Consider the following 15668-nt stretch of genomic DNA (forward strand, 5'->3'; position numbering starts at 1 on the left):
GAGCTACAGCCTAACTATCCTTATTTAGGCAACAGCTGAGCTAGAGCCTAACCCAGCAGACTTTGACCGAGAGCCGGGGGTAGGGTGTACCCCCTGCTCTAGCTGGTTGCTAGCAAATCGCAAGTGAAATATAAAGCACCAACCATTCAAGGAACCTAAGAAGGGGAGTACACTGTAGTACCTGGAGAAAACCCACGCAAGCATAAGGAATACATGCAACCTCCACACAAGAAGGCCAGAGCCCAGTTTTAGAACTGTGAGGTTGATGTGCTAACCCATGGGTGCCAAACTCATTTCACATTAAAATTCTACCATACTCTGCTATACATAACCAAAATAATGTCTTTCCTTAGTTTTGGTCTTTTACCAAACATTTCATGAAGCTCCTTAGATTTCATATCATTCACATATATGCATTGCAACAGATCCCACTGATTGTACAAAGGCACACAACTTTAACAAGTAATTCAAGTCAAGAAGTCAAGATGGCGCCCGAGTAGGCAGCCGTCAGCAAGTGCTCTCATGAGCCTTGCTTTTTTTGTTGTTTTTGTGTTTCTTTTGTCACTTTGTGTTTGTTGTTACGTCGTGTGGACTTGATGTGGACCTTTTTCAGCATTTTTTTGGCCACAACATTCATTAGGAGGACTCTGTGCTTGGTGGTTGCGCCTTCTCGGCAGCATGGGTATACCAGCACTGTTTTTGACTGGAGGAATGTCGACGCCATTTGACTGTCGTTGCTGGACAGTCCCGGGGCGCTTGTGTCTTGCGCCTGTAATGGGCAGCATTTTTCACAGCCCCGCTTTGTTCAGTGGAGAGATCGGTGCTGTTGAACGGTCTGCGGTTGGATGGATGGAGGTCTTGAGGAGCCGACGATGAGAAGAAAGGAGCGGATGCGGATTTGGAGCTGGCAGTCGCGGCTTGGAGTTTGAAGCGGATTACGTGGGACAGGAGAAGTGAACTAATCTCTTTTCGTCAATGGATGCTACAGCTTTGTGTTTGCTTTCAAAACTTAGCTTGTAGCAGACATGTGCACATTTTCAGCATGACGTCTCTGATCCACTGGAGAAAGGACACTTTGATCCTCTCCTCTTTCATCTAGAACTGCTTCAGACAACAAAGTGTATGCAGAAAATTGGTGAAGATTGAACGACTGTCTGTGTCCTTGTGTTGTCTTGTGTTATTTTGACTTCAAAATGGCGCCGCGAGAGTGGCTGCCTTTCCAGCAGCTCCTTTATTTTGTTGTTCTACTTCTTACTTTCATAACTTTGCTGCTGTGAATTGGGAATTTCTCCATTGTGAGACTAATAAAGGTTTTCTTATCTTATCTTATCTTAATTGGTATTGAAAAATATCTTAATGCACTTTTAATTTAAGATTAAACAAGATTTATACAGAAAGGAATTTTTAAACCATTTACACGTGGTTAAACCATTTACATTTACACAAATATAAAATCTAAATGTAATCCCTGCCGACACCTTACAAACGAAGGAGAGTGCTATTAAATGTGTAAAGAATAAAGTATTCACGTCCTTGATGGCGTCTGCTGCGTTGGGTCTATCTCAGTGACAGACTGAGGTTGCTGTTGTTTTCTTCTCTGATCAAAACAATGTTGTCTTTTACTCTGATCATCAGTGTGTCCCCCTAGCGTATACTCTATGAATTTCACCTTATTAAAATATTCATTCCGTGTCTTTTATGCATTTTTTTCACTTTTAAATTACCCTGCGGGCCTGATCAAACCTCCTTAGGGAACGGTTCCGGTCCGCAGGCTGTATGTTGGACACATCTGTGCTAACCACTCGATTCTCTTCTTTTCCTAACAGTGTTTCCAGTCTTTCTCCTCCCTCCTTTCTTCTCACAACTATCTGTGTGTCCTCTGTGTCCATCTTTCATCCCATATGGTTTATCTACCACTATACTCTCTTCCCTACTTCTCTCTGGAATTACCTCCCACTGAACATTCGGCAAGCCCCCTCACTCCCCATCTTTAAAACCAGCCTCAAAACTCACTTATATTCTTTGGCATTTGATTCAGCATGACTCAGTTTTGATCTAAGTTTTACCGTTTGGTGCCTTCGACCATCTTTGTTACTGATTTACCGTATTGGCCCGGATATAAGACGGTGTTTTTTGCATTGAAATAAGACGGGAAAAAGTGGGGGTCGTCTTATACTCGGGCGTCTAGACGTTATACCCATTCACGACGCTAGACGGCGCCAGATACCATTGGAGCGAATGGTGAACTTCACTCAACAGGGCAAAGTGAACCACTGTCACGAAGAATAAAAATAAAAATAGCGGTTGCATGAATAAGAAAATAAAAAATAGCGGTAAGAAAGTAAAGAGAAGAAAATAATAGGAGAGATAACAGAAAATGGAGAAACGCAGCAACAATCTTGAGAAAAGTGGGTCAAAGATCAGCCAGGTTCAACGACAGCTGAGAAGAAGTTATGATGTAATTTATATTTCAAAAACCAGAAGCCATTCATTTACAAATGTGATTGCACTTTAGTTGACATATTTAAATGTTCAGATATTAAGATTTGAATGAAGCAAAATAACATGCTTTTTCTCTCAAATATATTGTTATAATAATTCGTTTCAGATGTACTGTAATTATTTTCTGTAGAAAAATTAATTTGGTGTTCAAAAAGTATTTTTTCAAACTTGAGTCTTGAAAAAGAGGGTGTCGTCTTATAATCACGGCCGTCTTATATTCGGGCCAATACGGTATTGCGTTATTGTATACTGTATATGTTATCTGCTCCATGTACAGCACTTTGTATGCAGCGATGGCTGTTTGAACGCGCTTTATAAATACAGTTGAATTGAGTTGAGTTCCCTCTTTCCACTTTCACATTTACCAATTGCCCTTTTCCTTCCTTTATTCTCTTTCTCTTATCACCTCCCCTCTTTCTCTTTCCCAATCATGTCCAACCTTGAGAGAGAGAGAGGCAGAGAGAGAGAGAGAGAGAGAAAGAGCGAGAGAGAGAGAGGGAGATAAAGAGGCGACTGAAGAGCTGCGGCAGTCCAGTCACTGAGAGTAAAGTGCTTGGTATCCAAAAAAATAAAAAATAAAAGAAGAGGTGAAGTAATATTTTTCCGTCTCCTCCCGGATGATCTTTTTACTTGTAAACCTGACAGGAATATAACAGAAGAGGACATCTTTTTTTTCTGTCCTGGGATGACTATGGAACCTAATTTTGACTTCAACATCTAGAAGAAAACAAGAATAAAAACAAAGACTTAAAGGAAAGGAAAGATGGAATAAAAGCATGGGTGATTTCCCAAAGAAGAACAATCACTAAAAAGTATCCAAATATTTAATCTTAACTATATTTGCATTGCTGTTTATCCCAACAGAGGTTAAAAACAACAAAAACTGGAAGACAAACAGGATATGTATAAGGAGCAAAAGGGATGCAGGAATCCCACTTTGGAAAATGAAGGTAAAACGCAGGAATCTGCATTGAAAGAAAAAAGCTCATTTGTGATATTGACAGACTAGCAACCGAGTCAGAATCCCAAGGAACCAATTTTAAAATGGATGAATAAAAACATTCATTATTTCAAGGGAAAAGGAGAGGCAATTAAAAAGTTTAAAGTGAGGAAGGGAGGCCAAAAGACAACAAATAAAGAGGAAAGCAACAATAGAAAGTGATCTGAAAAAGCTCAAGGACAACAGAACAAACCAAGAACCAGGAGAAGCTGACTCCGACAATGAAACATTCTCTCCTCATCTTCGTCCTCCACTTGGCAGCGCCGACGTTGATGGCGAAGGGCGTGCCTCAGGTGCAGCTGGGGCGCTGGGTGCGCTCAGGCCTGCAGTCCCTGCAGTGGGACCAGCTGCACCACTGCCTCCGCGCCTCCTCTCACTCCGAAACAGAGTGCCGGCGACTCGCCCACTTGTCTCCCTCCGCCGTGGCAGTCTACGCCTCTGAACCGCGTACAGGTGAGTGATCAAAGGTCACAACTTTGATGGTGGGTGTTTGATAGCATCCTGATTCATTTTGGATTAATTTGAATGTATTCAGGGTTCTACAAAGTATATATTCTTTTTTGATCACCAATATGGCTGGTGACTCCCAAAAGTTACAAGTAGGGGCGGGCTGGCCTCTGGGGAAGGCAGGGTTTACCATTGTGGGCCGCGGCCCGTCCTGCTGATCCGGTGGACCCACGGGTTGCTCGGGGCCACCACGAAAAAAAAGAAATCAGAAACAAGTGTCAGGCTACAGCTAACAAATCCGTTGGCCACTAAAAATAGGAATAGGACACACCCCCCTCAGATATATGAGGACCACAATCCGTTTCCTCAATTGTGGCCAAATATGACAAAAATCTCCGGTAAAACACAGGATATTGAGTCTACAATTATCAGTGCGTTAGGCACACAAGATTGTTGCAATTTCTGTGATACATTAAAAGAAAAACTTTAATGAATTCTAATTTTATGCCGATTAAAACTAATATTGTCAGTTGCAAGAAGAGCTGGCTACAATTGGACTCATCTTCTACAGCTACATGGCATATTGTTTTTGTGGTCACAGTTGAGACAGCTTAGTGAGAGGTGTGTGCAGCTCCCGGTATGTCCGTACTATCAACAGTGCTCTAAGTGGGAAAAGAAAAGTAAGTGTTGGTGCTCCACTTATTTGACTGTTTCAATGTGAGTTAGGCGGTGGGTAACAGCAGATCATGAGGTGAATTAATTCATTAATATATAAAAGATAATTGATCAAATATGTCAAATACATGAATAAATCACTTAATTAATGCCTTGTGCCTTTTTGTTCTGTGCAATTATTGTTGAGATCGATGGCAACAAATGAATTAGAAGTGCTAACATGTACTGTTAACTTGCTGCTAACAATTGACGTGTCACCTTGTGTCATCGTCATTAGACGCAGTCTGGGTTCTCTTTTCAATTTTTTGGAGTCACGGCAACGTTTCAATGGGTTGGACTGTTTTCAACCAATGACTGTAAAAATAACTTGATTCAAAATTTCCACTCACTCTAAGACAGTGGTTCTGCGGGAAATTTAGTTCGCTCAGTCGTCAACGAGTGACTGTCGTGATAGGACGACGTCTGATTTTTTTAAAAGAACTTTTTTAAAGACATGCTAACTATGTCAAGCCAAAAAAAGAAAACAAAAAAAAAAAAGCGGTCCGACGCATATTTACAAATTGATTCACATGCATCACGGAAAGTGATGGGAGTCAGTGTCCTATCTGCATGATTTCTCATGCCAAGTTGAGCAACTCAAAACTGAAGGACTTCTTGAATTATATTTTTATGTTTCGAAGGGTTCGGTGCATATGAAGTAGTTGGCTTCGGTACCTCTAACAAGGTTAAAAACCACTGCTCAAAGATGTTTATATTCTTCTGTCTTCTCCTTTTTGTCTATATTTTCTGCCACACACTCGACTTGCGAGACCGCCTCGCCAGGGACAGGTGAATGACATGTATCAGTGCGCACTGAGAAAAAGAAAGTAGAGAGAAGTAGATCAAGAGATGGTGCTGTGGGGGCTCATGCGAAGACCCGTTGCACTGACAAAAGTCAATGTAGGCTCGAGGCTAAAACCACTTCAAGCACTCACCAGAAAGCGAACATAGTACGAATTAAGTAGATGAGTTCTGGCTTTTCGGCTAACCTTATCACCACATTCATACAGTTGTAATTTTATGGATTTTTTTTTTACAAGGCTTGTAATTATTATTCATGTTTTATTTACATACGTACGGTAAATACAAACATACATACACTTTTGTTTTGGGTAGCCAGCAACATTTAGGCAGCAAACACGGCACCGCCTGTGAGAGCTTCAAAACATATTCATTCCGCTTCCAGTGTACTATTTAGTGGACTGATGCCAACTTTACGATTGCTACAAAGCAACAGGTGATGCTTTCCCATCATGCTTTGTTGCATTTACAAGTAACACTTGTGATTGTGTTGCGTCTCTTCGATGTGTTATTGTGTACCAATAGGGTGTAACGTAGTAACAGTGGTGTTGTTTCGACTCATTTATTACTTATTGTAACTTTTGATACGAATAACAAAGGTAATGCTTTCTAAAATATCATATCGTGAATGTGTTAGTAGTACAGTTGTTTTAAAAGGTGCAAATGGCCTTTATTTTCAGATTTCAAAATGGATCTACGGGCTTGACTCTCACCAAAGCAACACAAACAGCTGCCCGTCCAACCGGGAAATTGCCCAGTGGTCCAGATGACCCGCTCTGGGCCTGTTAGTGACTGCAACAATACTTGCAATGTCAACATACAAGCTGTCAATTTTCATGAATTGGGACATTTTTATCATTGCCATTTCAGTGATTCAGTGTCATTCAAATACACATTTCCGTTGAAGTGACTTATTTTTTTAAAATGTGACTGGATTGGAACATCTCTCATATGTAAACAATATCACAGACAATTGGCAGATCGACTCTGCACAAAAAAAAATAGCATCGAAACTGAATGGATGGATGAACGTGAATGATTTAATAATAATAATAATAATAATAATACATTTTATTTATAAGCGCCTTTCAAGACACCCACGGATACTTTACAATCAGGAACAAAAACAATAAAACACAAAACGAGTTGAGCAGCGGCAGCCAGACGGGCCAGCGTTCACTCAACCCCGAAAGTCGGAAGAAACCAGGGGGAGGGGGAGAAAAAAAACACGCTCGAACTATCCTCATTTTGAGGATAGTTTGAGTTAGGCAAAAAAACCCCTGCACAAGCATATGACAATTACAACAGGTCACAAGACATGAACAATGAAGGCGGTGATACAAGGGAGTGTATGCGCGTGTGATCGTCTGGTTGTGTGTGTGACAGGCCTAGCTGCTTCATCAAGGTCATCTCATGGAGACGGTCCTGGTTTATCAGACTATGGCAGAGAAGGAGGGCACGATGGTAGCAATGTCACCCGGATTTATTTTGTATGTTGTGACCCAGGTGTCTCCGACAAAGTGCTGGCCATTCTCCCAGACTCTTACTCGTCCAGTGGGTTGATCAGCTCCAAATTTCGGAGCGCTTTCGGCATCGGCCGATTGACAAATGGGAGGGAGAGCCGACATAGGTACCAAGCGCCTTTTCTCGCCTCCGTGAGCCATGACGCGGTGCTGGTGCTGGACCCGAATCCCAGCGAGAACTTTGGTCACCCAGTTGCCCTCTTCTACGTGGACTTCAATGTGACAAAGAAGAGATGTTCCCACCTGGACGGCATTTATCTGGGTGAGTCTGGTTGATTGGGTTTCAGATGCATCCGGTTTGTAATCATTCAGTAAAGCACAGACCTCCACCAAAGCCAGAACTTTCACAGATACCCAAAGGTTTAATGTATTAGCAAAAATGAAAATCTCGCTCATCACCTTCTGCTTCGAAGCCTCGTCTGACTCACACCCTTCCACAAATGTATTTTCATGTTCTTTTTCTTTTTGTACCCCGGCAAAGAGTCAAGGAATGTCAAAGAGGATCTGTGTAAAAATATAGAATTTACTGTGACATAAAACATGCTAGGGGGCGTTCAGTACAATATATGTGTTGCAATGTCTTTACGTATGAGAGGGCTTCATTCATCACAGAAACTCCTACGAAATGCAGCAACTTTCTTCTCCAACATGTTTGTCAGGTTTGTTCAAAGCGTGAACAGTTTTATTCTATTTTTGTGTGTGTTTGATGATACAGAGGAACGTTCATTTATACATTTGGTTGGATTTAAATTTCAAATGAGATTGGTCAAAGAATTACAGAAAACAGAATGAGACTTTTTTCAATGACAGGTGCACAACGCTGAGCATCCCGGTGGGCGGAGCTGTTCCACCAACCAGCGAACCAAACTATTTGGTGACACAAAGCAGACTGCACTCAGTGTAAAAATGGGCCCATCTTCATTTTCGAGTCGGGGCAATACTTGTTTCGCATGTTTATTTGGGAGACCGTGCTACGCCTCGATAGGCAATCTTGCATATTCGATCATATGCCCCTGGCGCATCTGACAATTTATTGACCAAAAGTAGATGAGCTTTTGGACTAGTTAAAAATAGGTATAAGGAATGGTGCAATTTGTGCAATGTGATTTTAGTGGATTTAAACAAGGTTCAGACAGACAGATTCCGAGTTCCGCAGACTTGTGGTGCATGTCATCATATTTCATTCATTCATTATGACAATAGCATAGATCCCTTAGAATGTTTGAAGAAATAATTTCATTGAATGAATTAGTCTCATCTTGAAAATATTTTAATCAGCATCATCTGCTAGGGGAGATCTTGCAGTTTACTTTCCATCTCACAATGCCGCATAATGCCGCAAACACCCTCTTCCACCTGCGCGAGTTGAGGAAAATACCAAAAGAAAGAAAATTCTACCCATGCATACATCGAACCTGTGCTGTGCGCTAGACTTGCGCTGAGCACGGAAATAGGGCCTAATGTGTTCAACTTTTGAGGTTTCACTGTAAAGTACGTCAAAATGTATTAAAACATATGAATAAAAGAAAGAACAGGACCATTAGAACATCATACTTCTACTTTGAGCAAAAGTGTCAGTATTACACTTTCTGCTGCAATGGTGTAGTTTGTTGATTAAGTTGGTCCACGCATTGATGGCATAAAGTCATGTGAATGTTAGGTTGTGGAAATAGTTGCAGTAGTTGTGGTTTTCCAAACGTGGCCAAGCCTGCGAGTTTATTTTATTTAGTGTGTTTGAGTGAAGAATTCTGTCTTGAACTGAAGCAGAAGAGACAGTGAAAATCGGGGATGTTTGAAAGCACCCTTTTAAAGCTCATCGTTTGTTGCAAGACATCACAAATGCAGCTTTAAACAGGTTTTAATTTCGCATGATTACAGTTGTTATAGTTTGCGGCGGTGTACCATACTGTTTCACCTTGTACAGCGAAAGGTAAACCAGTTGTTAGCAAGTATTATTATAAGCATCATCACTGTCAAAGTTTTTTTTTCTGAGAAATGTCAAAGCACTGATTAGATTCTGCAAGTGAACATCAGCAGCATTCTGGTCCATTTGAGGCATGCAGTTGAAAAGTTGCTGATGGGATGACGGCTTGCAAACTTGTGCTTTTTGGTGGTTTGAAAAACAACACATCACAGCAAAAGAGAGATAGGTAAAAGGCCATCAGGGACAGCGAACAAAGTGCTTCAAAGCATAAAATAGTCTTGAGGGGACAGGATGTGAACATCCGATCCCCACAATCCCAGTAAAAGAAAGTGGTAAAGTGCAAATTGCTGACCCCCCACTGTGAAAAGGGTTGCAACCAGATGTTAAGGTTGCCTGTGTGCCTCACGAAGACGCATCAGTCAATTATTTATGCACACACACAAAATGTTATGCCCCCTGCTGGGTTCTAAGGATAGATTTTGGATTGCATATTTTTAAGATGAATTCTATTTAAACCAAAAAGTCTTTGAGGCAAGCAAAACCAAAAAAAACAGCTTCCCTACTTGCCGCCTTTGAAACATTTGTGTTCAGAGCAATGTCCGTTTGTAGTCTCGAGAGAACCGACTACATACACATATTGATGAATCCACAGCCATTGACCAAAACAATTTGCTTATTGAGATGGTTCTATGGTTCAGATATGTCGATCGGTTGTGTGGGTGTTCACAACCGCTCTTCAACTGATGGAAATGGTGGTCAAGGAAATTAGATAAGTGTATGAATGGAAGGATGAACCCAAAATACACCTTTAGTCACCAATTGGAATGCATGGGGTGGCATGTCAAGCAATGTCAGCTCCTGAGTGCAGATTGGGCTGAATAAAGAAGAAATGATGGATCACGCTCGACTTCCAACAAGAACCCGCGTGACCTTGACGGGAAAGGTCCTTCGTTGGATACAATCTTTCAAAAGCAACTCTTCTCACATCCATCCATTTTTAAAACCGCTTTATCGTCACAAGGGTCGCGGTGGGTGCTGGAGCCGATCCCAGCTGTCTCCGGGCAGTAGGCGAGTGACACCCTGAACCGGTTGCCAGCCAATCCCAGGGCACACAGAGACGGAACAACCATCCAAGCCGAGGGACAATTTCAAGTGTTCAATCAGCATGCATGTATGTTTTTGGAATGCGTGAGGAAACCAGAGTACCCGGAGAAAGCCCATGCAGGCACGGGGGATAAACATGCAAACATGCACACAGGAAGGCCGGATCTGGAATCAAACCCACGACCTCTGCACTGTGAGGTCCACTGGGCCACCTCTGTGAAATATGTGAACAACACATTTAATTTGGACCACCGGGCCGCCCACTCTTCTCACATCCCATTATTAATGTAAATGAGAAATTCTGGATGGCAATTCAGTGCTCTACATCTGCATCTTCAGGTGAGGAGTGCTTGACTCAGGCCTTGAAAGGTCGCTGTCAGAACCAGCTGAAGCGTTGGCAGGCCGGGCCCGAAAGGCTTATGGAACATGGGCATAGCTGGCTCATGGGAGGAGCTCCACGCAGAGGTACCTTTAGCAGTCAGGTCAGTGGACGGCTCTGTGAGGTCCACTTTCTTCCCTTGGTGGTTGGAGTCGGAGACAGCAACCGGACCCAGAGACTCAGATGTGTAGGTAAGTTTCAAAGCTGCTGAGCCCGATGTGAGGACATGTTGATGTGTCACGCTGTAGATATCTCACATGTTTGCTTTCGACAGATCACACCGAATTTTCCAGGTGTCCTCAATTGGTGCCCATGGGGTCCCCCAGTTTGCCCGTTTCGAGTTGCGAGCTGAATAAAAACACGAGACGCTGTCACCAGCAGCCACTGGCCACGCACCTCTCCTGCCGCCTTTACCAGACATGCGACCATGCTGTGCTTATCTCTGGTATGATGCAAACCAACCTAAACACTGGTGGCAAATCTGATTTTTCGCCTCACTGACCAACGGTTGCCGGAAGCATGATTCTTTACCAGTTTTTTTTTGTTTGCGTCAGGCGGCTGGCGGCAGCAGATGACATTTCAGCGACATGTGCAGAATCTTCAGAGGTTCTACAGAATGCTGCGTATCAATGGTTTTCACAAAGACCATATCAAGACCTTCTTTGCCAGCAGTGGACACAATCCAGGTAGGACTCCCAACGGATATTCTGCCATTCTAAACTGGACGTTGTAGGTAACTTCTTTGTCCGTGTTCTTTCACTGCAGAGGAGCTGGAGGGTGCCTACTCAGCCACGGAGAAGGCGGTGATCCGTAACCATGTGTCATATGTCTGCAGGAAACAACACTGCGCCGACTCACTGGTGCTCTACCTGAACTCGCCCACGCGCAACGATGGGACCATGCTCCTGTGGGACGCCAACCTCAATGGCATCGTAAGATAGGGGGAAACACATAGCCAGATACCGTTGTCGATCAGATTGAGGCTGAGCACTGAGCAACTCCAGTGAAGACTTTCAGGGAATTGTTTCTCCTTTCAGGCTGATCTGAAGGAGCGCTACTCAGTCAATGAACTCTTGACTGACCTGGCCGGCTGTCGGGCAACTCGTGTTTTGTTGTTCGTGGATCAGAGCTACAGTGGCGTTCTGTCCAAAAGGCTGAGAGGCTCTCAGAAACATCTCAATGTAGTTCTAATCCCAAACCAGAAATTGTTGACTCAAAACTACCAGAACCAGCGGGTGAGCATGAGCTGGGAGGACAGCAGCTGGGCACATATTGGTCCGTCAACATGCTTGCTGGACTACCTGGAGAAGGTATTTTATTGCCACAAGGTAGACACCTCTCAACAAATTGAAATTCAGTCAACGAAAGCTTGTTTGGAATATTTTTCTTTCCGTGTATAGAATCAATTTTTTTTCTGTTTTATAAGTGAAATAAAATCTATGATGAGACAGTAACAACCTTGACTTAAAAGATCAAAGAGCTCATTTACTACTGCTCTTGCCGCTACGACTACTACCTTGATTTCTTTCTTTCTTTTTCTTTTTACTCAACATAATATTCTTTGATCTATTCATCTCTACGACTAATTTATTTGGCTTGATTACAGAATCTCTGAGCATTCCTGCACTATACAATGTCACAGAAATTTTAAACAATATCAAGCACCTCCACCCCAATGTCGCCTTTTCCTAATAAAAATTGTAACAACTTTATTGCAGAGTGCGGGTGATTCCCACCTGTTGGACCAGTGGGCCGGCCTCTTGAACATCACCCTGGCAGGAGCTCCGTGCAACGCCACACCTCCGCTAACGGACAGCGAGATGAGGCGATGGTACCAGGGATGCCAGAACCTGCCGACCGCACTTTGGCACAGGAAGTACCAAAGCAGCAACTAAAAGAGGGAGACACAAAATGACTGACCAGACAGGCGGCGAGAGAGGAAAACACCTCACTTCCACAATACATGTTAGAGTTAATCACATGCATGTGTAGATGGACAGTAAAAGCAATGTGTGTGTGTGTGTGTTTAGTGTGTCTTTGCGTGCGGGGATGTATGTATGTGTGTTTTCTGCCCTGACGCTGAACTCGGACTGCAACCATGGTGATGACAGCACATCCCAAGGGGGCGTCCTGAACCTGAACGCCATTTGTGTGTGGAGGTTCATTAAAAGGACAGCACTTGTGTCAGAGCTTGCGTGTGTGTGTGTGTGTGTGTTCAACATTTCACAACTGATCATCACTCCTATTTTAGTCTGCATCAGTTTTTTTTCTTCCATTTCTTTGCTTCTTGTTTTCGTCCATCACTCACCCCTCACCCATGACCTCATCAACTGACCCTTTTATCGCACACTCACCTTAACTTAATCATGCACATTATTCCTATAATTTTCCAAATTATTTGAAAACTTCAATTTTCAAAACATTTACATCCACTATTTGAATCTAGCGTGTCACATATCAGGCAAATATCTTGTTGTCACTTTGACACAAACGATGGGAGGCTTTTATTCAAAATGAAATAAAAAACAGAATTATCAAATGAAAACCAATTACATAAACAGAGAACAATTCCATACCTTTACTCCTGTGCGTGGCTAGCGCACGATTTGATTGCGTAATAGGTCCAGACCATTTTAACAGAGGTATCGAAAATGAATGGACAAGTGAATTGATTACCGTTATTTGACAATGAATGTTAAGGGGGAATAAGAAGCAGCACAGTGAACAAGCGGTGAGCATGTCTGCCTCATATCTGAGGGTTCAAATCAGGATTGTACCCAGGTACTGTGCTGTTCTCCGAACATTCCCCAGCGACATGCAAGCTTGGTTAATTAAAGACTCCCAAATCGTCCAAGAGTCTGATCGTCAAGGCTCATTTGTCTTGGTCTTTTCCTTCTAAATGGCTTGCTGGGGACCAGTCCGGGGTGTACTCAAAGTCAGTTCCGAAAGCACACAGCTCACTGGAGAGGCGAGTGGAATAAAGATTGTCGTTTCAGACACTGATTCCACATAGCATGAGATCACTTTGACTATCCATGGGGAACTCATGTTTAGTAGGAGTTGGATTTCACTCTTTCACTTTCGTCATACCTCTGAGAGACCTTTGTAATAGACCAGCGCGTCTATAAAACTATTCTGTGGCGTTTGCTCCGTTGAGTGTGTGAGAGAAGTAAGAGTTCTGCCCTGAGCATCCTACACTTCCCGAACGAGACAAACATTACCTTGATGGACTAAACTCCCTCTTCAAATGACTCCATGTGATTTTTTTTTTCACTTTTCGCCCCTGGGCATTACGTTTTGACATAAAGATGTCTGTGATGAATCCTTTCAGGAGTGCATGAATTCTTGGCAAAAAAAAGTGATTTTACTTCAGGGGAAGAAAACAGAGTTCAGTTGAAATATATTTTTTGTGACACCAGTCCTGGAGCTTTTTTGTCATGACCCGTCAGCAGTTACTTCCTGTTTGTATTCTACTGTCGAAAAAGAAGCCACCTTTCTAGGGAAGGCATTTATTTTCAGTTGATGAAGCATGCTGAGAATGTTTGGGGAATGGGGTCCAGTGGGACTGCCACTATGAGAGGAAGTTTATTGTTCTCGATTTCTAGCCTCCAATTGGCTGGCCACGAGTACAGGGTGCACTCCATCCCTTGGTAAAAAAAAAATCAGATGGGATGATGGGCTCCACCCTGTGATTAAAATATAAAATGTAAATAAATGGAAGTATGAATTTATCCAGAGGAAAAAAGTAGAAAAAATAAGTTCCCTCTGGTTTTATCAATTTTTTTTTTCAATCAGAAAAAAAACAACAGTGAGAAGACAAAAATAAAATCTAATTCGAGGTATCTTGCATCCCAGATTTTAAAACATGGAGGAGTTTTTCCGTGTACCGACTAAAAGAGGAAGTGTGAGGGGATGCGAAGGACATGGAAGGAGAAGCTGAGATTGGCCTGCAATGATCATGATTAAGATATGAAGCACTGCGACTGCCCTCGCTTCTACACCGGCTGGCCATGGCTTTTTAATAAGGGCGCTGCTCCTGTGTGTGTTGGTGTGCGTGTGTGCGTGTGTGTGAATGACAAATCACTCGTGAACACACTCTGGAAAGAACTCATTACTGACAATGTGTTGTCTAATCGTTTTTGTCGTGTACCTGATCTGACCTCCTGACGTGTCTTTTCAACCCTCAACAAACAACATCCACTACCTATACAAAAGTGATGTGACACATTCCGCCTTACGAGAAATGGAAAGAAAAAAAATCCTTACATAATTGTCCTTTGGGAAGACTTGTGGCGTGTATGAGATATTTTTTTTTCGTCCCAATGTCTGACGGCCAAGCGTGTCTTGACCTTGCCCTGTGCACTGGGAATGGGAATCCCTACTAGCATATTTAACCGATTAAGAGGCATGCCTCTGCTTTGCGTTGATGTTTGTTTACATAACGTTTAAGATGGCCGCTTAGGAAAACGTTCCCAAATGTGTGGATTGACAGACCGGACCATCCACCAAGATTGTGCCCAAAAAGTTACTGTGTATTCAATTCACAAGTTTGTGTACAGATAATAAAATGACAATTAAGCAGAAATGTTTCTAGTGGCATGCAGTATTTCACAGAATGTAGTCAATAAAGATCTGATAGAAACCGATCCTGTATGTCTGTGCTCCACTTGTTCACTGTCCATTCTTTTCATCATCTCCTTTACGCATGTAACTTAATGGAATGACCTCATGAACGTTCATGGTCGTTTCTGATTGGTCGTTCACACTCCAGTTTTGACTCGTACATACACCATGAACCCTGATTTTTAGCTCCTTAATAATTTCTTCAGTCAAATCGCTTTGATCTGGCCACTGCCATCTGATTGCTTCAGTCAGGCACTCATGATTGGATGCTCAAGTTTATTGGGAACAGTAACAGTTTGTGGGTTCTTCAACTGGTCACAATTCCAACGTGGCTGCTCCAACAGTACTGATTGGTCGCTGTTGTTTGTTGGCTCTCATTTTTTACTTTTTTTTTTGGTCACTTCTTGGTAACTGCTGATCCTATTTGAGCACTCCTGATCTCTTTCTTGTTTGGGGACTCTCTTTTAGCTGCAGTTTGTTGATGCAAGTACTGCCAACATGTCGCTGTTGACTTGTCGATCCGATTTAGTCACAACAATTTGGTCACTCCTATTTAGTCATAGCGGATTGACTGCTCTTCTTTGGGCACTCTGAGCTGGATGCTCCTGACTGGGCAGCAGTTAATGAGTTGCTAACAAAAAAATAAAGCAC

At 42.6% G+C, this 15668-nt stretch overlaps 1 protein-coding gene across 2 annotated transcripts; it reads left to right on the plus strand.

Annotated features, from left to right (window-relative positions):
* The first annotated feature begins 3008 nt into the window (after nt 1-3008).
* On the plus strand, nt 3009-15040 carry si:ch211-67e16.11 (uncharacterized). 2 transcript variants are annotated; one of them, XR_007965556.1, is made up of 9 exons: nt 3009-3955; nt 6971-7249; nt 10355-10585; nt 10669-10839; nt 10949-11080; nt 11160-11326; nt 11432-11704; nt 12113-12577; nt 14250-15040. XR_007965556.1 is itself a non-coding variant. In XM_052083020.1 (8 exons), exons 1-8 carry the CDS (start codon nt 3724-3726, stop codon nt 12287-12289), a joined length of 1662 nt encoding a protein of 553 aa, XP_051938980.1. In that variant the 5' UTR covers nt 3009-3723; the 3' UTR covers nt 12290-15040. The 2 variants fall into 2 exon arrangements, 1 of the variants encoding a protein (XP_051938980.1); XM_052083020.1 differs by having other exon boundaries at nt 12113-15040.
* Nucleotides 15041-15668: the final 628 nt, after the last annotated feature.

The sequence above is a fragment of the Hippocampus zosterae genome, chromosome 12, assembly GCF_025434085.1.
Source record: "Hippocampus zosterae strain Florida chromosome 12, ASM2543408v3, whole genome shotgun sequence".
Lineage (NCBI taxonomy): Eukaryota > Metazoa > Chordata > Actinopteri > Syngnathiformes > Syngnathidae > Hippocampus > Hippocampus zosterae.